Source organism: Kryptolebias marmoratus, linkage group LG5, assembly GCF_001649575.2.
Source record: "Kryptolebias marmoratus isolate JLee-2015 linkage group LG5, ASM164957v2, whole genome shotgun sequence".
In the NCBI taxonomy this organism is placed as follows: Eukaryota; Metazoa; Chordata; class Actinopteri; order Cyprinodontiformes; family Rivulidae; genus Kryptolebias; species Kryptolebias marmoratus.
In genome coordinates, this window is record NC_051434.1 from 290549 (window position 1) to 314476 (window position 23928).

At 40.4% G+C, this 23928-nt stretch overlaps 1 protein-coding gene across 1 annotated transcript in view; it reads right to left on the minus strand.

Annotated features, from left to right (window-relative positions):
• The window catches only part of LOC108249348 (ephrin type-A receptor 7), a 114752-nt gene that overhangs the window by 71346 nt on the left and 19478 nt on the right, over window positions 1-23928 (minus strand). The window contains exons 2-3 of the mRNA XM_017438687.3: window positions 7001-7065; window positions 2631-3303 (exon numbers count right to left, since the gene is read on the minus strand). Of these exons, the coding sequence (XP_017294176.1) occupies window positions 2631-3303; window positions 7001-7065 (738 nt within the window). The remainder of the gene's footprint in view (window positions 1-2630; window positions 3304-7000; window positions 7066-23928) is intronic.

Consider the following 23928-nt stretch of genomic DNA (forward strand, 5'->3'; position numbering starts at 1 on the left):
GGTCCTTTAAACACCTTCTGACTGTGGTCCTTTAAACACCTTCTGACTGTGGTCCTTTAAACACCTTCTGACTGTGGTCCTTTAAACACCTTCAGACTGTGGTCCTATAAACACCTTCAGACTGTGGTCCTTTAAACACCTTTAGACTGTGGTCCTGTTTGTATTTTAGGTGGTCCTTTTCAGAACATTAACTGCAGTCTCCAGACTTTGGGTTGTAATTTTTACCAGCAGCTAAACTAACCACATCCATCAAACTTTCTGGTCCTTTGGAAAGCTGAAGAATGAGTCAGCTGCGGGAGTTTTGGGTCAGTTTACACAATCAACTGCAACACTAACTGTATTTGTTATTTCCTGCCTGGTTGGTGTTCCTGTGTTTGGCTCTCGATTTATCACAGAACATGCTGAAGAGACCCTATAGTCATTTTTTTATCTTTTATTATTCATTTTAAATTAGTGTAATCTTTTTAAAATAAAAAACTAAAAACAAGCACCACTTATGACTTTCTTTTGATTTATGTTAGCTTTAAAATACTTTTCATTTCCCCTTTAAAGTGAAAACTCCCACCACTTATAATCACTTCTAGCCGAATGTACCAAACAAAAAGGAGCAGACCTAATGCCTGACGTAAGGAGAGTAAACACTAGATTTATGGATCTACTCCACAACAACTAAAACCTGAACACTGTTGGTTCTAAGTTCACTACTTATCACAGATAAACTAGAGTCTGAGCATGTCAGGATGAAAGAATTCTGTGCGTTTTATCAAAGCTTAATTCACTCCCTGGTTAAACATCAACAATCCAGCTGCTTCAGGATTTAAATAGTACATTTTTCACATTTCCAAGGTCCTAAACATCCCCAGGAGTTCTGTTAAATCTGTAAATGTTAGAATTTAAGTTTCTTTTTAATTAGGTTTATTGTTATTTCATGTTTCTGTCAGTTTGCTTTTTTTCTTGTTAACCCTGTGTTCAGTTTTTTATTGGAAGTTGTTGTGTAGTTTTGCTCCCTGTGCCCTCTGCGTCCCCTGTCATTTTTCACCTGTCCTCAGCTCAGTACCTGTCCCTTGTCCACTTCCCACTCGCCGTCTGTCCATATAACCTGTTCCTCAGCGTCCACTGCTCACTGGTCAATGGTTGCTAACATGAACCGTCTGGATTCTTTGTGTTTGTCTCCTCGTGTTCCCCACTGTTATAAGTTTTTCTTATTCAGTTTTTGCTGGCATGTCAGCCTTTTTTTTTCATTATTTAAAATAAATGAGTTTTCATTTTGAGCTCCTCCTGTGTTTGTCTGCATTTGGGTCCAAATCCTCCTACCACTTAACTGACAGTAAAACTCTCAAGAAACAAAAATATCTTAAAAGAGGAAGCATCTGTGGTTCATTAAAAAAATAAATGTGTCTGAAATGTTTTTAAATCTTGATTTATCTGGAAAGTCCCGTTGAGATGAGAGATCCCTTTTACAAAAGAGACCCGTCCGAGGTAACAGCCATCAGATCATAAAATATAAAACACAACGGACAATAAAACAGAGTGACAGCTTTTCAAGAAAGACAACAACATTTCTTCCTCAGTTCTTCATGATTCACCTAAAATCACTGACGGACACAAATGTTTTTCATTTAAAAACATTTTAAAGATTATTCAAAGACCATAATGAGTTTATAGGAAAAATCTTTCAAAACTCTGGGAACATTTTATAGCAACCACTTAAAAGTGCACAGCAGGTAATTACTGCTATTTACCAACTAACAGAGCTCAAAGTAGGGTACCGAGGTATTTAGGAAGTTTACCCAGTAGTGCTTTATAAATACACATGTACCAGTTTTCTTGTATATGATTGGTTAGAGACAACCAACCACCTAAACTGTAGTGAGTACTGTAGTGAGGGAGGGACTTTTTATTGGAAATGAAACATAAAGAAGAATGAAACAGTCAGTTTGGGCTCCTTCGAGTGGTAGAGGCTGTATGCAGCTACAGTATAACACCATAATCAATCACAGGAAAAAAGAAAAAACGGGCCTCCCACCAGTTTCTTTTCTTCTTTGCAAGGAAAGTAAAGCATGATTTATTTCTAAAATACAAACCAATTTTGACTTTAAGTTTACTAACTAGGTAGAAATCTGTGCACTGAATGAAAGATTTTCATTCATTTAAAATCCCAAATGCTTATAGGAGGATGTCCTGTATGTGTATATATCCACTGTCAGATGTAAAAATTCAATTAAAAAATTGTGACTAAATAAGGAACTACAATGGGACTTTGGTTATGTCTGGAAGCTCTGTGACCCTCTCTCATTGAGACCCTCAGCCTGAACATACGGAGTCGTACATGTTAGGAGTTTTTAAACCATTTCACATCCATGAAAGCACAACCAACAATTTTAAGTTGATCTAAAAGTATTTACTGAGTCAAGATCTACAAATAAAGTAGCAAAACGCTGTTTTGTATCCAAGGCACCATTCTCAAGGTTAGTCCCAGCCACAGAACCAGTAATAGTACCATAACCACTTCTATGAGTTTCCAGCTTCATATCAAACCCTTCCTATTCCTGTTTGCTCAACAGAAAACTTCTAGATTTGTTTTGATCACCCCGACCCTCGGTGTTCCCGCTGGGTTCTACTGGGCCTACCTTCACAGCTGCTGTGTCCCTCCTCATAGCCGGCGCTGCAGCTGCACTTCCCGATGGGCACCAACCATTCGCCTTCGGCGCTGCAGTGCATCCTGGGAGGAACGTCCGTGTCTACCTCAGAGTTGTTGACACAGGTGCCGCGGACCTCCACCAGCGTGGCAAAGGCGGCCTCGGCCACCGTGTCAGGGAACACCGCCAGGTTTTGCACAGTCGCAAGGCAGCGTTTGTAATAAACCCGGACTGCAACCAGAGCAACACAGGCACCGACGTCCTGGAAGGCCAGATGGAAGCCTTTCTTGTTCAGGTGGCCGATCTCACGCACCTCCGTGTTCAGCTTCATCTTCCTCTCCCCGAGGTCGCCCTGTGTGAAACTCTCATCTGCGGCGATAGTGTCTATCTTTGTGTAGCGGTCCTCCCGGGTCACGCTGCCCAGGTCCCGATCTGACTCCACATACAGGAGGTTAAAGGTCTCCTTACAGGTCCCGGCCACTCCCGGGATGCTGTTGCAGTCCCGCAGTGTGAACTGGAGCTCCACAAAGATGCGCTGCCCGCCACGGCGCGTCACCCAGCCCGTCTGCAGCCAGTTGTTCTGCTGCAGGGGCTCCATCACGTTACACACCTGGTAGGTTCGAATGGGCTTATACTTCTCATCCACACCGCTGATCTCCTCCCACTGAGAGGTAGAGGCAGGGAGGAAGGGAGGAGAAGGGAGGCCAGACAACAGAAAGAGTAGTTAAAAATTGTCTTACAAACAGAAGGACACAAAAACACAAAACATGACTTCATCTGAAGAATAAGTCAATGAAACTGGAAATCTTTGTCATGTTCTCCATCATCATCATCATCCTCATCAGCATCATCACCTTTACTAATCCTTATTATCTTTCTCATCCTTAGTGTGTCTGAAACAGCCATCTGTCAGCTGCTTCATGTTTGGGATTTATTGTCTCTCAGCAGATTTATGGAAACTGCCGCTGGATAGTTCAGTTCAGGAAGTTTCACAAAAACAATTATAGAAACACTTGAATCTCAAATTTACTGAAACATCATGACAAGTTTTTTTGGTCAAACAAACTAAAAGTAAAACTGTTTTACTATATTACTGGTTCGAAAACTTTCAGTTAAAAAAAAGGTCTCAGATGGTAGGTGATCATCTTGTCTTTCATAGAAAAATGAAAAAAGTAAGTTCTGAAAGGTTGATGTTTATGTTTTTAATGATTAGCAACATAGTTCCCCTCAGCAGCAACCTTTGATTTGATGGTCCTCTTTTGATAAAGAAAGAAAAACCCACAACAATCACTGAAATAACTTAAAACTGACAAAAGTTTAAAAAAATAAAAATTCTAAACATCAACTGATGAAAGTCAGTCATTGCTTTGGAATTTTGGTTCAATTAAATTAACTAATTAACAGAATTAACTAATAAAACTGGCCTTGACACAAAGGATGGTCATCTGACACAGGGGGGCCTCAATCTGCTCAGGGTCCAATGAAATCTCAAGACTATCAAGGCCTCCTGGAGCCAGATGTGCTGCTCAGAGTCAGAAAGCTCTGTCTCAGTCTCAGCTCACGGGTCCAAAACACCAAGAACGGGTCAGAACCAAACACTGGACTGTCCTGAAGAGGGCATCTGAGCCCTGATCTAAATCCTGTAGAACACCTGGAGAAGGAGCTGAAACATCTGGAGAAGGAACCCTTCAGACCTGAGACAGCTGGAGCAGTTGAGGACACCTGTGGACACCTGAGGACAGGTGCAGAAGACTCACCTGACTGCAGTGATCGACTCAGAAGGTTGAGCAACAAAATATTAAGTTAAGGAACCCTCCTTTGTGTCAGGACCAGCTTCATTAGTTAGTTTTTAAAAATAATTATGTTAAAACAAAATCCAAAAGTAACAACTGATTTTTCATCTGTTGATTTTTAGTCATTTTTCTTTGTATTACTTTTGTCAGTTTCAAGTTATTTCAGCAACCTTTGTGGGGTTTTCTGTCTTTTACAAAAAAGGGACAAGGGACATTTATTTGGATCTGTGCTAATAGCCTGATTTTAATCCAAACACATAAAACCAGAGCCCATTAGTGTGTGTCACAGTAAAGTGGCCTGGGAGATAAATTAAAACCCTGAAACATCAGAGGACACATTTAACAGCTTTGTGTGCTTTTTGTCAGTTAGTTTCTGTTCTGGAGGCTTTTCTCAGTGATTATGTTCCTGTAAATATGAGTATGTTCATTCTACAGCTCAGAGTCCCACTGCTGCCAAGATTTGATGTTCCTCCATCTGTTCTCATTGGACAAACTGCAAATCATATGTTCAAATGTCAGTTTCATTTAAAAATAACTTTCTGCCAGAACAACAAAGTCTGAGTAAACTTCAGCTGTAAGGCATCCAACTGGACCCAGAAAGAAGGATGGAGCTTCATTTACAAACTGAAATCAGATTTGAACACAAACCAATTCAGCTTATTATTAGCTCTGACAAGAATGAAATAAAATAGGTCAAAGCTTTCTTTTAGGAAAACAGCTCTTATCTGTTTCCTGTTTTATTTCCTTCTTCCAGTATAAAGAAAGGATCAGCATCCGATGGTGCTCTTTAACAAACTGCCCTGAAGGAATCCTGCTGCTGCTTTCAGTTATTTTTACAAAACTGGAAGTTATTGATGCACTAAAACTATACATTATTAGTTTACAAACAGCTGATTTTGTGCTGACGGTTGTTTGATTCTCCAATTGCGATCAGAATTCCTTACAAGAATTTTCCTGGAAAAAAAGAAAGAATTTAAAATGTGAAAATAATTTACTGTACAACAAACGTGTGCCATGCGTGCGCAGGATTTAAAAAGTGAAGTGAATTTCTGGAGGGATTAAGAGACTTTCATTCATTTATTTGTTTTTTTACTGGTTTCTAATAAAAAAAACATTTTACCAAAGACATCAAAACAGCTAAAAATTTCAAACAGCTGCAAACCTTTCATCCTAAAATTTAAGAGAAAATATAAAACCTAATCTGGATCAACTGGAGCTGTGAAACTCTCAGGACATTAGAGTGAAACTTCTGTGTGTGCTTTCTTTCTTATTTTCATCACAGAGAAGCTTTGCTGATGAACACAAAGATCAGCTGCATGGAGCGCAGAGGGGGAGGGGCTTAGCTAACATTACAGATCAATTCATCTACACCATAAAGTTTGATTGGCTCTTTTCCTCTTAAGTCAAGCAGATTAATGAGAGATTCAAACTTCTCTCAGCTTCAATGTAAACAAAGAACTGTGTGACCTCAGCCTTAAGTCTGTTGTGTTTTAAATAAATGATCGACAGAGGCTCTTCCTCTCAACACGCAGCTGCAGAAGCTGTTCAACACGGACTGGTGTGCCATATGATCCTGGTGCCTGGCCTGATTGAACTGCTGTCACACAAATGATTTAAAATGGTGGAGATATTTTCAGGAAGAATTTTACCATATAAAGTCATGAGACAGTGTTTTGTTTGGTTCATGACACAGTTTGTCTCCTGAGATTTTGTTTCTAATAAAGAGTGTCTTCTCTGCTCCCTGAACATCTTCACTTCTGGTTTAACTTTTTTTGTGGAGGAAATCTGAATTATTGTTAGTTGAAGCAACTGACCTCGAATTCAATCATTTAATTTTTTTTTTTTCTTTAATAGCAATCTAATATTTTTATAGAGACTTCACAAGTTTACAGTAAGGCAGAGCTTGTTTTTCTTGACAAAGTAATTCCCAAAATAAAGTGAAAATAAAACCAAAATATTTGCTGCAGCAGAAGAATCTGAATTAGTGTAAAACTGGACCAATAAATCTGGACTCAGACTCAGTCCCTGATCCGAGCAGACAGAACGGGTGGTTCTGGGTGGTGATGAGGAGATAAACTCAGGTCAAACAGGATGTCGTATGTTTTCTCTCAGGCTGGAAGGTGAATCAGAACATTCATCTCAGCTTTATCTGTGGCCCAGAAACACACACGCACACACACACACCTGAGATCTGTATCAAACAGGCAGCATGTGTTGGGTCTGTGTGTGCCACCGCATACATCACAGAGTGATGTGTGTGTGCGTGTGTGTGTGTGTGTGTGTGTGTGTGTGTGTGTGTGTGTGTGTGCAGAGGTCAGGTGGGAGGTGTGTGACAAACTGTTGTGGCACCGGGCCGTTCTTTTAAAAAGCCCATTTGTCTTGGAGCTATAACTTATCACAAACGATATCGATCCACGCAAGGGGAACTATTTATCTAAGGCAGCATGTCGGTGTGGGTCAGACTGGCTCGTTTGGATCTGTGGTTCCTCATGGTTTTGATGAGATATAAGAGGAGGTGTGAACCCACAGAGGGGCAATGAGTAAATGAAGAAAGCAAACAGAACTTACACCGTTGGGGGGATAGGAGGTCCAGCCCAGCTCTGCCTGAGTCTCTTTAGAATTCAGCAGAACCACTGCAGCAAAAAGTACAAAGAAGAAGAAAACAATCAGAGGTCAGAGGTCTGAACACAGTGAGAGGGAGCAGAAAAAAATGTTTGTCTTTATTGGTACAAGTCAGAATTAATTATAGTCTGCTTTAGGTCAGTGAGGCACGACCAAATCAGAACCACGGACACATCCACAGAACCACAAATCTTTTTTTCAGCAAAAACGGACAGAGACAAAACCACCAGCATCCGATTCAGAACAATAGACAGAGACAGAACCCACATAGTGTAATTGAGAACTATGGACAGAGATAGAACCAGCAGCATCTGATTCAGAACCATGGACAGAGGCAGAACTCGTACCATCTGATTCAGAACCATGGACAGAGACAGAACCCAGAGCATCTGATTCAGAACCATGGACAGAGACAGAACCCAGAGCATCTGATTCAGAACCATGGACAGGGACAGAACCTACAGCATCCAATTCAGAACCATGGACAGAGACAGAACACAGAGACTAATTGAGAACTATGGACAGAGATAGAACCCACAGTGTTCGATTCAGAACCATGGACAGAGACAGAACCCAGAGCATCTGATTCAGAACCATGGACAGAGACAGAACCCAGAGCATCTGATTCAGAACCATGGACAGGGACAGAACCTACAGCATCCAATTCAGAACCATGGACAGAGACAGAACACAGAGACTAATTGAGAACTATGGACAGAGATAGAACCCACAGTGTTCGATTCAGAACCATGGACAGAGACAGAACCCACTTAATCTAATTGAGAACTCTAGACAGAGACAACCCGTAGTATCCAATTCAGAACCATGGAGAGAGACAGAACCTACAGAATCTAATTGAGAATTATGGACAGAGACAGAACGCACAGCATCCGATTCAGAACCATGGATAGAGACAGAACACACAGAGACTAATTGAGAACTATGGACAGAGACAGAACCCACAGTGTTCGATTCAGAACCATGGACAGAGACAGAACCCGCATAGTCTTTTTTTAAAACTATGGATAGAGACTAAACCTGCGTAGTCTAATTGAGAACCATGGACAGCGACAGAACCCACAGCATCCGATTCAGAACCATGGACAGAGACAGACTACAGGGTCTGTTTGACAAACATGGACAGCGACAGCACCCGCAGCGTCCGATTCAAAACCATGAACAGAGACAGAACCCACAGCATATGATTCAGAACCATGGACAGAGACAGTCTACAGGGTCTGGATGAGAATTATGGACAGAGTCAGAACCCGCAGCGTATGATTGAGAACCATGGACAGAAATGGATTTATGTTAGTCGTTAAATAAGTACACACTGCCTGCACCTGGACCCGCCCTGTCTGCTCTGATTGGATAAAACTTTGGTTCCTTTTACTTGTTGAAGGAAGCATCAGTTTATTCCCTGTATCATAATTAGATTGGATGACTTTAAAAAGACTACACCAAAAAAAGCATGTTTTTTTGTTCCTTCTCATTTTTACAAATGACAAAAATCCATCATAATGACGAGGAATTTTGATCCCTGTAGTATTTACAGTAGTAATATTAGATGTCATAGTTTTATAATAGTAGTATTACTATTAGTAGTATTAACAGTAGTAAGATTTTATTAAGAACAATGTTTATTTAAAGCAATGCTGAATCAGCAATTCACACAATCATAAAATCCCCCAAACAAAAGCTCAAAATGTTCTGTTTGTCATCAAACGGCTCACTGATGAGTTAAACTGTGTCACAGCGATCCTGTCAATCACAGCGCTGAGAAGACAAACCAACTGGAATCACACACACGCTACACACACACACACACACACACACTGAGCAGGAAGTGAGGATGAGTGAGGAAGGGATTTGAACCACAGCAGTAAAGTTAAACATATTATATCAGAAGAGATTAAGAATTTACATAATTTCCTTATTCAAATATTATTATTGGAAAGTATTTCACAGTGCTTTTATTATTTTATCTTGTCTTTATATTAACAAATGCCTAAATCTAGTCTTACAGGTTTACAGTAAATGGAGAATAAATCTTTTTCTACAATTATTAAATGTTTTATTTTTCAGAAAATCAGCAGTTAAGAGGTTTAAATCTTCATCTTATGAGTTTGTGAATTTATTGATATTAAATATATTTTATTTACCACTTAATTTTATTAAGCATTTTATAAAACCTTTTTATCACTAATTATAAAACATTTATGATAAAATGTGTCTGTTAATTTCTGTATTTCAGAGAACAGTTGAGTTTAAATCCTGATCATATCCACACAGAACCCAAGCAGTCAGAACTGAACAGAATTGGTCTGAACCGACGTTCCAAAATCGGCAGCAGGCATCAATGATGATCAGCACACTACTTTCATCTTTAATATAATCTCAGCATCTGGAGTGACATATGGTGCACCATTTTCTCACATCAGATCTAAAAAGTTCTTTTCTTTTCTGCTTCAATTTGTGCAGCTTTGAAACAAAGCTTATTGTTCTCTTTTAGAAGTGAGACTTTCTCAAAAAGTATGAGTCTGAGCTCAGACCTGCTGTGACATGACAAATATTTATCACCGTTAACGGCAGGACACATGGACGTCCCTGTGAGACAGCAGTGAAAACCCACACAGTGTGAGTCACGCTGTGTAAAAACTGGTGACTCAGGAGCCGAAATCTCACTCCTGTTCTAACAAAGAGCCTCGAAGCACAAACCTGACACAATGATCCAACAGGGAAGTTAGACTTTTCACTTTTACTGAGCAGCAAGAGTTAAGATAACCCTGTCGATTAACTTTAAAATGAAAAGTTCAAGGTCAGATTGATGCTATCAGCCACTCAAAAAGAAGAAAGAAGCTCTGACAAAAACCTAGAGAGGCGGATGGCAGCAAGGAGAGTTTGTTCTTTTTTTAGGTTTACTTAAAAAGGAGACACCGGAGCTTTAGAACCATGAGAGATCCTTTAAACACTTAACTCTTTTTGGGTTAACACCGCTGGGTGCCCAAAGCACGGCTCTGTGGTTAGCTGATAACATGGAGGCATTTGGAGAAGATTAGAGGGGAAGTGGGCAGAAGTGTTGGAGGGACACTGAGACGAGGAGAGAAAATAATCAGAGAAGGAGAAACACAGAGAGCCAACATGAAAGAAACACTGAAAAGAAACGAGCTGCCAAGGGAGAGCACGCAAAGAAAGAAGAGAAACAACACAAAGAGCAAATACATGAATTCACAGAGGGATCAGTCAGTCAGAGAGACTCAGAGGCCAAAGCTGGCTCTATGATCCCTCTCTGAATACATAAGTCCTGTAATCACTGCCTATTTAAACACACTAATGGGACTACAGGGGTTAGTAGGAATAAAGGAACCAAAGAGAAGAAAAGAGCAGAGCAGAGAAAAGAAAATCAGGTGACGGAAGAGTCAGAGAAATATGGACAGAGGGAAAAACTTAGAGAAGGAACAGGTGAGAAAGAAAAACTCTTAGTTTCACATGGCGAACACCTAATCATTTTCACATTAGCTTCAATTTTAAAGGCTGTTTCATCAATAATTGCCCTTCATTACAGAAACAATGTCCATCTGGGAGTCTGTCATTTCAGCCTGACAGCTTTTCCAGATTAACAGAATGAATTTAAAGAAACAGATGATGGAAAGTGAGGCTTTTTGTTCACACCATATTCCACTCCGTTCCTGTCTAACAGTCACGTTGCTTTAAAGCAAAATATTAAAACGTGACTCAGTTCAATCAGCTGGTTGGGTGTGAAGGAGCCGATCCCCTGGAAACGTTAAAGATGTTTATTGGAAAAAAGTTACACAGTGCTGCTGTGCTTGTTAAACCTGCTGCACTTTGCATGCCAGGCCACTAGCTGGCACATACATGCGTAAGCGTGCAGACAAGTCTCTCAAGTATATAAGCAGTTAGGTCCAATATGGTGAATACATGGACTTCTGTTTGGTCTTACAGTGAGGTTGGATTGCTGCTACATGTTGAGGGTGAGTAACATAAACAGATGGATCAGTGAGGCTCTGTAGGGGGCTCCATAGGTCTCTGAGTCTCTGCAGAGGGCTCTATGGGTCTCTTTTGGGGTCTCCATAGGTCTCCGAGTCTCTTTTGGGGGCTCCATAGGTTTCTGAGTCACTGTAGGAGACTCCATAGGTCTCTGAGTCTTTGTAGGGGGCTCAATGGGTCACTTAGGCTCTGCAGGGGGTTCTATGGGTCATTGAATCCAACTTTCAAAGCTGTTTCCACAAGGTATCTGGAGATATTACTCTAATCCTCCAAACAGTTGGATTGGATTTTATGTAGACTGATATGAATTGAGCTGCTTTGTTTGTTTGTAAAAGACGGTACACATTAATCAACACAAGGACTCCAGTTAACTATGAAAGTAACCCAAATTTGCTCTATTAACCAGCAGGTGAATGGTCTAGAAGGTAAAATAGAAACTACAATAGTTTTTTTGTTTTTCTGATTTAAAAGTTTTGTTACATATTAAAAATGCAATTGGAAATTAGGTAAAAATTTTGAAGAGTTATGAAGACAGAAGTGTTTTGATGTAAAATTAATAATCAATTAGGTGAGAGAAAAGTTTAATTGTGATAAATAAATAAAAAGAAGCAGTGAAGAAAAATCAGTGATCCCTCTGCTGAAATAAACTTCAAGGTCCCTTTAGGAGAAAACTTTGTTTTTACTTTAAAACTGGTTCTTCGGGAAGGTCTGCACACTGCAGAATCCATTAAAGAGAAAAACCTTGAAGAGGAAATTATGGATTTTATCAGAGATGTGTTTGTGTTGCCTTCATGAATGTGGGAGTTTTTATGTTTTCATTAAGACTGAAACTTCCTTTCTTGTGTCAGAAACTCTTTCACTGTTGTTGTGTTTGGGTAATGTGATGAGGGTGGGGTTTTGTTTATGTCAAAACAACACACACACACACACACACTTTACAAAAACACAGTTCAGACACTTTACAAAACATTACTTTGACATTTTGCATACAGAATCAACACTTTGTTCTAACTCCAATATTCAACCAAAAACAGAAACTTCCTTAAATACTAAATTTTATTAACAAACAGCAAGAGGTTCTGAACTTATATTTTCATTTTCTCTGTCTACCTTCGGATCCACATAGGAACTAAAGAACCTTCCATCTTTGCTCAAACCTGAAAAACTCCTCAGTCAGTTTGGGTCAGCCTGAGCCACACCAGACTCCACCTGCCTGAGGACCAGGAACTGAAAGAGCTCAGAGACTGAAGACGTACCAAAAAAGGTCCAGTCAGTCCTGTCAACAAGTCTTCCAGAGTTTTCTGCCTAACTTCATAACAGTCATTAACAGCTACAGAACAGACCCAGGAACAAAACCTGGTTCCAGCTCAGTACCAACTTCCTACAGGTCTGGATCTGAGAACCTGAGGGCAGACTGAAAGGTGTTAGTTTGGAAAGACAGAAAACAAAAAGATAAACCAGAATCCCCATAAGAAGAATTTTTTTAATCTAAAACAATTCAAACAAATATTTTAATTTTTATCATTCAGATGCTACGTTGTGGATCTTTATAGTGGAAGAACATCTGTGTCACAGAAGAGAACATGCTATAAGCACCCAGTTCATCTAAAACAAATGAGTGTAAAAATCCACAAAACTACAAACTGCTTTGAGTTGTTTTGCTGTAGAAAATATTCAGAGTAGTTTTAGCTGCCTGATCTGTCAGGAATCCTCCTGCGTCTCCAAACTGAGGACGCTCACTGCTGTCTACTGCCGGAATGAAACTCACTCCTCATAAATTTACCAAACATCACTTCAAAAGGAAAAAACAAATGAAATAAAAACATGATGTGTGTCAAAGTAAGATCAACATGAATACCAGGAGGAGAAATCCAAGCAGCATGTGTTGATCTCTGGAGAGCTACACTCATTCTTCCTAGAAATATCGCAGCAGAAGCATCCTGCAGGCTGCAGGGATTTACAGTTTTACTTCAGGATTCGGCAGCAGAGTGGGAATAAGGGACTGAATCTCTGCACTACATATGAAAGATGCCTTCAGTACTCTGCACTCTGCTGGGCGTGGGGGTGTAATATACAGTCCAACAGAAACAATAGCAACGCTGCTCCAGGACAGATAAAAAGGATAAATGGACACGGATATGATGTGTCACATAAAAACACAAACAGGCTCATAAAAGATGAATGCTGTGTGTGTACACAACCCTCAGAGAGCAACAGGGAATGCACACAGAAATCTCACCTCAAACTCTCGTTTTAACAGAGTCATTAAACTTTTGGAATCTGGAATGTGACACACAGAGAAAACAAGAGCACATACGTGAGGCGACATGAAGAAGACAACGGCTTTAAATGTAAATGAGTCCGTTTTTTAATCAAAAAGCAAAACAAAGTTAGGAAATCAGTACTTTCTCACAAGGCCGCGCAGATGTTCCTGGACTCAAAAATCCATGATGGTCTGTAGATATTCTTGATAAGATAAGCTGGTCAACTCACTTAAACGCCAACTTATTGCACACAAACTCACTAAAGTTCAAATCAATTCACTGCACCTGACAGACACACACATTTAACCAGCTGCACACCAACATGTCATCAACACATCAACTCACCGCACATCAACACGTCAACTCACTGCACATCAACACGTCAACTCACTGCACATCAACACGTCAACTCACTGCACATCAACATGTCAACTCATCGCACATCAACACACTGCACATCAACACGTCAACTCACTGCACATCAACATGTCAACTCATCGCACATCAACACGTCAACAACATGTCAACTCACTGCACATCAACATGTCAACAACATGTCAGCTCACTGCACAATATGTCAATTAAAAAAGTTTATTGACATAAAAGTGAATTGTTATCCTCAGTTTAAAAATGAAACTGGACTTTTGTCTTTAGTTAAAGCTGTTCCCTTTTTCCATTCAGGGGGCTTCCTAAGTTTGAAACTGAAGCATTTAACCCTCCAGTAAACCAGGCTTTAACCTGCATGGAATTACAACTTTGCACCATTGGGCTGAACATGTCCCCATGAGGACAGAAAAACAGTTCTCTAAACCTGTGGTTATACTAACTATACAGAGGTGTGTGTGTGTCCCCCGATGGGACACACACACACACACACACACCTCTGTGTCAAAGGCAGCGATGAATCTGAATGACCACCTGTTAGGATGAATAGCCTCAGCTGGAATGAAGCGAGCACATTTGTGTGTTAGTGAAAAGAGTCATTGAGTGAGTCAGAGAGACGACAGAAAGAGTGTGCGTTTCATTCAGAGTGTATGTTTTAGGTAGTGTGTGTTTCAGCCACAGGGTATGTGTCAGAGTTTGTGTTTCAGCTAGTGTGTGGTTCATTTACTGTGTTTCAGGGTGTCTTTCAGCCAGTGTGTATTTCACTGAGTGTGTGTTTCATATAGAGTGTTTCACACAGTGTGTGTTTCCGTCAATCTGCCTGTTTCAGTCTGTGTGTTTTAGTGCGTGTGTGTGTTTCAGTCAGAGAGTGAGGTCTGAGTGTAAAGAGAAAAAAATGAGGCTGTATGAGTCAGGTGCCTCAGGAAGAGAAAGAGACCCTATTAAAGTTAGACCTTCTGAGAGGCATTTTTATCACAATGTATTGCAACAGAGGGACAGATGATAGATTCTCTCATTTTTTATTTCAGACAGAAACAGAGAGGAACAGAAAGATTAGCAATAAAAAAAAAATGAACTTGTTTTAAGTCACAGGAACAAACCAGGTTTTTATTTAGCTGGAAATAGTGAAGTGGAGAATCAGAGGGTTGGACTACAAGGTGAGATTTCCTGCTTATTCAGATATGTTAAGCTGAAAGTCACAAAGGATGACTGGCTCCAGAAAAGATGATGAGAAATTCAATCTGAAACAATAATCTCTTGTTCTTCTGACCATAAGTCTGTCTACACTGATCTGATGAATAAAGTACTTATTGATCTGTGACTACATGACTTTTAACCATTAAGTCAGACCTACAACAGCTGAACCAGTTAGTACCCGGGTGTTTACCATCATACCCAGAGGCAGCTGAGGGGTATTTGTGGGCTGTTGCTGAGGCAAAGGCTTGGGTATGGGAGGAATTTGGTCAGGCTTTGGATAGAGACTCTTGATCGGTTCCAAAAAGATTCTGGCAAAATGTTAGGTGGATGAGGAGGGGGAAGCACTGCTTTACAAACACTGTGTATAGAGGAGGGGGGTGCTATTGACCTCAACCAGTGATGTTGTTGGGCAGTTTAAGGAATATTTCAATGACGTTCTCAATCCCACCAACACGTCTTCCATGGAGGAAGCTGAGTCTTGGGAGGAGGTAGTTAAAAAACTCTGCAGGAGCAGGGCTCTGGGGGTAAAATCCACCCTGAGTTCCTCAAAGTTCTGTATGTTGCTGGGCTGGTTAACAGGCTTTTGCAACACTGAATGGATACTGGGGACAGTGCCACTGGATTGGCAAACTGGGGTGTTGGTTCCCCTTTTTAAGAAGGGGGACCAGAAACTGTGTTCCAGTTGCAGAGGAATCACAAAACAAGTGGCAGATAATGGACAGATGACTGAGAATCTACACCAGCACAGAAGAGGAACAAATTAAAGAGTTTGAACAAAACATAAAGAAAACCTGTAATAATAAAACTCAATTTCCTAAATTTATGTTTTCCACCACTTTTTTATTGAAGATCTTCTTACTTGTATGCAAACTTATATCCAAATATCATTTTATGTAACACAGTATTTAAGGAATTTAGGCCATTTTGTGATTTTACATGGTGTGTATGGCAGCATTAAATATTTTTGTACAAGAAAAGAAGACCTAGATTTCAGCGTTCATCCAGACTGAACCCTCGGTAGGAGGAAATATGGAGCAGTGTTCTGAAAAATATGTTCAGCTGAACTAAGAAAACTTACTGCTCCAGTTTTTTCACACATGCGCGCGCAGCAGTAGACCTGTATTAACCTTTCTACGTGCACAGGAGTGTTTGAAATGTCAGTGAGTTAAAGAGGCATGCCTATTTAATGTGTGTACCTGCTGCAGCACGCATGACTGAGCTGACTGCCAGCATCACTGAACACGTGTTCATACATGTTCATGTGCAACACGCTCAGCCTCACAGTTCTCAGAAAACCTGACTTGGGTCTTTCAGAGGAGTTTTAAATAATATAAGTGAGTATGTCCTGCCTCAGCCCATCCTCGGTCCAGCCAGCAGACTGCATTATTTAACCAGGCTCTCAGTCAGAAAGGAGTCCTGGAAGAAGCCTGAAGGACCCCTGACTCTGCTGTCAGAGAGTCCAAGGCTTCTCTTTTTCCTATCTTCATCTTCATCCTGGACATCTCCATTGGCTGACACCCCCCAACACACTTACCTCCCACCCCCAAAACCCTCTACTATCACCACCATGACCTTTTTTTACAATTTGTCTTTTTGTCCACCCTCACCGTCCTCCATCTGTCCTTAACTCCTCCCCATGTCTTATTCACAGGTGTTATTCCCACAGTGTGTGTGTGTGTGTGTGTGGGCAGGTAGATGGCTGGGGGTGGGGGGTGGGGGGCAGTTACATAAGGGCAGCAAAGCTCCAAGGATTTTCCGCTGACTGTCTTTCCTTCGGTTCAATTTGAGAATCATTTTAAATTAAATTAGGTTGTTTTCTTCATCATCTTCTTCATTCACGTCGCTGTTCACCCCCCCCCCCTTAGCCCTTGTTTGTTTTATTCTGTGGCGGCTGAGGAGCTCCTGCAGTAGTGCAGATGTTCATGAGGCTGATCTCAGGTCAGCTTGTTTGTGCAAACAAAGCATGTTGATTAAACCATGAGATGCACCCCCACCCCCACCCTCCAGGGCTGTTTCTCTAGAAACTGTGCATAAACCACTTCAACCATTTCCAGAGCTAGAGCTATGACACTGTTGATTTTCCGACATTCTTCCCATGATGCATTGCAAAACAAACAGAAACATACTATAGACTCACTGAAATGTATGCTTATCAAAACAGGCAGGAGCTTTATCTTTGTTTTATTTCTTGTTTTTATTAAATCACAGAAACAGAATCTGCTTTTAGGAAGTGGGGCATCTGCCCTGTTTTGAATAAAGTTTGTCTGTTTAGTTTGGTTTGGTTTATCATTGCAATTACATGATCACAAAGGGTGAAAATCCCATTCCATCATTGGGGGGTACAGTAAATAGGGAGATTTATTAAAACAATTTTTGGGGGGGAGACTTAAGGTGACAACTTTGTGCACAAAAGCAACAAAATGCATATTAAGCAACATGCATCCTATCTTTTATAACAGAAAATGTGATGCAAATTATACAATTTGTGTGGTTAGCTACTGTTTAAAGCTGAACTGAAATCAAAGCTCACAAAATTGAAATTTCGTGAATGTTACTTAGTCAAACACAACCACACAACATTGCAGGGACCCATTTATCTGACCTAAAGTTTAAATAAACTGGTTTTAGCATTTAAGTAAATAATTTGTGAAGTGGGGGATTTGTGGGATGGAGTTGCCACCCTGGGTTCATGACGTGCGCTGTGCCCCGGCCGGCCAAGAACGCTGCTACTGTCCGGCTGTGGAAGAAGAAGACCTTTTGGTATATGAAGAAATGCTGGAAGACTTTGCAGGAGTAATGGATATAAAACCATACCAGTATGAAAGCATGAACCAGAACCAACAGCTCAGATGAAAACTCTTCAGATGAACTCTCCTCCCAGAATACACTAATCAACAGCAGGTTCAGACTAGGACATTTGTTTAATCCAACATGGATTGTTTATATTTTTTCCTCAATAACAAACTGACCTCAGGCTGTCGGCCTGTAAGCAGCTCAGACCTTTTAATGACAGCGAGCGTTTACGTCACGTTAAAAGTAAAACTCCAGGGGGGTGGGGGTATATTTTCCTCACATGAATTATTGGAAGGGGCAATTTCTGTTTTATCACTACTAACACTTACTCTGAGCGCTAACAGATCAATTTTTTGTTTAAATAGAAAATTGTGATGAAAATACAAGAACAAGTATAATGGTTCTTTGGTTTTTTAGTGATTAAGCACTTGCACTCAAAATTATTCACTCTTAAACAAGTTTTTTTTCAAAGACTAAATTACGACAAAAGAGCAGACTTTTTAATTTGAACTTAAAAGTTTTTGCAGCATCACACCTCAGGAGTGATTGTATTTTTATGTTGAATAAAATCGAAAAAAAAAAATATGCGTTGATTTGTTTCTTTTTGTAACTAGAATGAGACGTGTGTGGACATGAGTCTTCTCAGGTTTGGACACAAAGACTTTGCTGAGCTGAAAGTTACTAATGATGTCCTCATGGCTTCAGACTGGACATGTGTTCACTTGTGGATGAAAACATTTGTAGAAACAGGGCAGAGTGTAAGAGTCTGTTTAAAGAAATGACTAATAAAAAGATCATTTTGGAAAGACTGTTCTCGTGTGAATGGGGCCTCTGGCTCCTCTGTCCTCCTGTCACTGCAGGAGTCAGATATTCTGAGAAAGCAGCAGGAAAATGGGGTTAATGCATATGCATTAGCTTGCTGCTGAGAGCATGAGAGAGCAGATTATTGTATATTCATGAATGAAGTGATAACCTCATCTTTAGGATCACTTAACTCTGTGCCTGTTGCAGAACAGAAACTCTGATAAACAGGATTATACTCGTTCTTTCCTTTTTATATTGAAATCCAGGATAAAAACCATGAAATGCATACCTGGTTTTAAAACTTGATCTGATTCAGGTGAAATAAATAAACTGATTATCCGACTCAGGTCCAGAGAAGTTAAATAAGAATTGAGCTGATGTCAGATGGTTGTTGGGTCTTTTAAACAGTCACAAAAAACTGTTTTTATCTCCAAGATGTATTGCTGTTAAACACACTGAGCCCACCCATCCACCCAGGCTTTCATCTGAAACAAAAAACTCAAGATGAACAGCCTGACACTATTGTTAAGCTGTGCAACACCATACTCTTTTTATGTCCAATATCCCCCTGCCTTTTAGTATATGAATATCTGTACTTATTTCTATACTTATTTATGCAATTATTTATTTCTTTTAAACAACTTTGAAATTTCATTTGCAACTTTTTTTATCTCTTCAAACCATTTTAGAACTCTAGGTGCAGTTTTTAATGTCTTTTAAACTACTGTAGGATATGTTTTAAAGGTTTTTGTTGTTGCTGCTGCTTCTTATTTTATCTTTTAACATCAAATTCTTAAGAAGTGATGTTACCCAAAGCTGTCCAAAAGCTGTCTCATTGTTCGTGTACAGGGACAATTTAAGTATCTTGTCTTGTCTTATCCTCGTGTATGTGTGAGTTTTCTCCAGGTACTCCAGTTTCCTCCTACTGTCCAAAATTCACATGCAACTCTAAATCTTCACAAGGTGTGAGGATGGATGGATGGATGGATGGATGGATGGATGGATGGATGGATGGATGGATGGATGGATGGATGGATGGATGGATGGATGGATGGATGGATGGATGGACCTCCTGCTCAATGTGCCTCAAAAACCAATTAATACTGCAAGAAAAAGAGAAGCTCAACTGGTAGAAAGATGAATAAAACTCAGGAAAACTTCATCTAAGTGGAACAGTCAAATAAAGAAGTTCCATTTGATCGGCCATAACTCCATCATCAGCTTTAAATTAAGGTCACTTAATGTCTACAAACATCAACATGTCACAGAAAGTCACTAACGCTGAACACTTTTGGAACAAATCTCTTACGTTTGTTTCCAGTGAAATGTGTCCTGGTGTCCTCCCACTTTTTCATGCAAACATGAGAATCTCAGCTGCATATCAGCTGGGCTAAAGGACAATAAAGCTCAGACTAATCCTTTAAGCTTTAGAACAATGCTGGATCATCCTTTATCTAAAATAACTGATATATACAGAACTATTCAGCTGTATTATCATGTCGTCACATCCCCATCCAGGTTCTGGGTTTATCTGTACCTACCATGTGATCCAGGCACAAAGTCCACTAAAGAAAACATCAGCTTCTGAATCTTTCATCTCTTTTCTTTCTTGTCACTTTACCCTCTGGCTCTCACTCCTGAGCCTCCCCGTTTGCTCTTCACCCCTCCAGTAACATCTCCACCTCAACCTGCATGGCAGCCATTTATCTTTCCTCTCAGCTGCATCCTCGTCATGTCGGAGGACTCGTACAGCCTTTGTTGGCTCCCTGCAGGCCCAGCAGCATTGATCTGTCCTACATCCACTGAGGTGATGGACGGAGACGAGACGATGGGAGGGAAGGATGGATGGATGAGGAGAGCAGAGGGACAGCTGGACATGAAATGAGCTGAGTGATAGATTAGGAAAAGGAAAATCGCAGAGAAAGGGGGATGGAGGCTGAAGATGATGGAAGAAGAGGAGTCGATGTGAGAACATTCGTCAATAGCCAGCAGCACGGCACGACCTTGGGGATCGATGAGGCCGACAACCAATCAGTCAACAGGCTTCATAAGTAGCTGAGTGGGGGTGGGGAGGGATCCTACCAGCTAACAGAGGAGAAAAACAGGACATCTGTTAGCTCTGACTGAAACCTGTCAAAACACAGCAGGAGAGCAGTGAAGTATGATGGGAACTCAGATCAGATGGAGGTGGAATCAACAGAAAGAAGGAAAAGATTCAAGTTCTGTGTTTGTGCAGGAAGTGGAAAATCAGCTGAGATTGACCTCTCAGATGTTCGAAGTCCAACAAAGACAATCTATAAAAAGGAAAGCTACATTTATAATGACTTTACTAAATAAATGCTGTTTAAGCCATAATGTCACAGCTACAATTGAACTAGACAAACTACATTTTCTGCATAAATATAGCATGAACAGAGTTCTAAATGACTTTACTGAAAGCTTAAAAATGTTAACTAAAATATAAAAGAAGCAAAACGCTAACTAAATGTACCGAAATACTACCTCTAAAATGCTAGCTAAAAGTTAAAACTACCAAAACACTAGCAAAATGTAGCAAAACCCTGGCTCTGGGTGCTGGTTATTGAGTAGCAAAACACTAGCAAACGTAGCATAAGGCAAGGTAAAAATAGAAAATACATAAGTAGCAAATTGCTAACTAAAAAAGCCTAATACTAAAAGCAGAAGTACTCTGAAGCAGATTTCAAAGACAATATTTTGAACGTTTGAAGAGATCTCAACGTATCTCTGTGGGACTTTTTTTGTAAATAAAGTTAAATATTTTGAAAAGTATAAATGTTATTAAAGCTAAAAGTAATTGCACTACAAGAAGTGGATTTTCTTTTTCCAGAATATAGTGTCAGTTTTATTGACAGACAAAAGTCTTTCTAGGTAGACAGTAATGTCGTACACTAGTAGAGTAATCTGCGGTAGGGTAAGAGGTGATAAAATATGGATACCACCCATCCATGGTTCATATATCTAATGAGTGCACTCTGACTTTTCCCATTCAAAGACAGAAAAGAAGCAGTTCAAGAATATTAGATTGGGTACTAAACATCAAGACAAAAAACAGCTTCCTGACAGAAACCAGTAAACAGATAAAAAGATCTGCAGATCAGAAATATCCTCACATCCTCTTCCTCTGACATCAGCGAGGAAGAGGACACAGCGTCAGCATACATATCCTTCTGTGTGGAGAGTATCCTTCAAAGCCAAAAGCTTAATAATAAACTTAAACAAATCCTGAATAGAAAGGTGAGGGTCTTTTTCACTGGGTCATAAGCAGAAAAAATGGAGGTTAACAGAGAGGTCAAGAGAGACTTTTAAATGGCCAAACAAAACTCTAAGACCAAAGTGGAGTAGACCTTTCCAAAGAGGAACCTCTGTTCAGGTTAGCAGGGCCTCAGAAACATGGCAGCAGTGAACTTTGTCTCCACCGGCCGCAAGCCCACACAGGTTGGAGGCAGATGCCTTTCACCAGCAAAATTCATCAAAACACTTAATATTTCAGTTTGAGTGTGTTTGTTCTGGTATCACCTCTCAGGTGTGAGCGGCAGAAATATGTGTAAACATCTGGACAGGCCAGTTTTTATCTGATATGATTAAAAGATCCCAGAGACTCTGGGTGCTGGTTATTGACTGTGGAGGTGATGAACGGTCAGGAAACTGAGCCATGAGTCGAGTTCTTCTCTCAGCGGTGTCACTCAGGAAACATTTGAGTCACAAAGACTTTTTCTGCTTAAAATGAGCGGCTGCAGTCGATCAGAGTCAGCTTGTTTCAGATAACCCTTTAATGACGGAGTTGTGCAGCTGCTGGGATTAGATTCATATCAGGAGAACTGAGAATGCTTCAGACACTTTGATACAAATACAACAAAAACAACCAAATCCTGAGCTCATACACTGCCTCAGCTCTGAAGAAGAACCGTGTGTGTTTGGATCAGCACACACACAGAAAACTGAAAAATGGCTCTTTGGGAAACGATTAATAATCAAGGAGAGTCAGTAAATAAATAATGCAGCAGCAGTGAGGAGCGAGTGTTTCGAATGCCAGATGATATCAAACAGCAGCAGGTCAGTAATTAATGAAATCAAAGAGCCCCCCCAGGTCAACAAGAACCCATCAGGACCAACTCCAGAACACACTCAGACAGAAACAAACACAGCTACACCTTCCTCCTCCTCCTCTTCATCCACTGCTTGTTTATTTACTTATCGCCAGGCAGATAATAGGACACCATTAATCTGATAATTCCTCAGTTTTTTACGGACCAATTTCCCTGTTTATGTAAATGGACAGCGGAGGACGACGGGCTGACTGCTCCGTTTAATTATCACAACTAATTACTTGTTTTGCTCTAACTGCTAACCACAGGGCCACAGCTCCACTTCCCCCTGGGTGCTAATGCCGGCAGCCGCCGCTGCTACAGCTGGAAGGATGGAGCACTGAGGCAACGCCACAGGAAACCAAGATGTTTTCCTCACAGCTTGACATTTTAAATTATGTCTGTCAGAGCAAGCGGCACTGTGCGGAAACATTTTATTTTGGAACCAACTCTTACAAAATATCCTCTTAAAATGTTAAACTTGTGTCTAGTTGTTGATAAAATAAACCCCATACCTCCTTCTCTCCTCCAGAGAATCCCAAAAGGTTCCCAGACTAGAGAGGTTAAATAATCCCTCCAGAGAGTTCTGGGTCTGACCCAGGATCTTCAGGAGGCATCTGAACCTCATCAGCTGAGGAGGAGCAGCAGAATGATGGAGCTTCTCGCCTTCTCTCTAAGGTTGGGCCTGACCACCCTACAGAGGAAGCTCATTTAAGCTGCTCAAATCCAGAATCTGGTTCTTTCAGCCCTGATCTAAGGTTGGAACATTCCTTTCAGCTCAGCTCCTTCTTCACAACAGACCCCAATGGTTGGTTCATCTCCCGCTCCATCCTACCATCACTCAGGAGCAAGAATCCCAAATACCTGAACTCCTCAGCCCTCAGTTAGAACAGGTCTACTAGTCGGATTAGACTGGTTTAGGATTAGGCAATAAAATGAGTTTTTAATACACCATCTCCTTCGTGGATCTATAAATCATCTCTTCTCAGTTACTTTCAAGGGTTTGGAGGAAGTCCTTCATGCACATGAATCACACATTCTGACTTTAGTCAGATGAAATCAAAGGAAGGATTCTCATAAAGACATCTTGATTTAGAGTGATCATTGGAACAAGCCACAACACAAAGAGACAAGTAAACTAAAAGTTACACATGCAGTTTTACTACAGAATCAGATCCAGGTTTATGTAATCACACATCAATCCAATCTGAACAGAAATGAGTTTTAAATTGGGCTTAAATGCTTCCTATAAACACCACGGGTTGGTGTTGAAACTAAAGACAGGATGTTTTGATTCTGTGAAATGTTCAACTGTGTG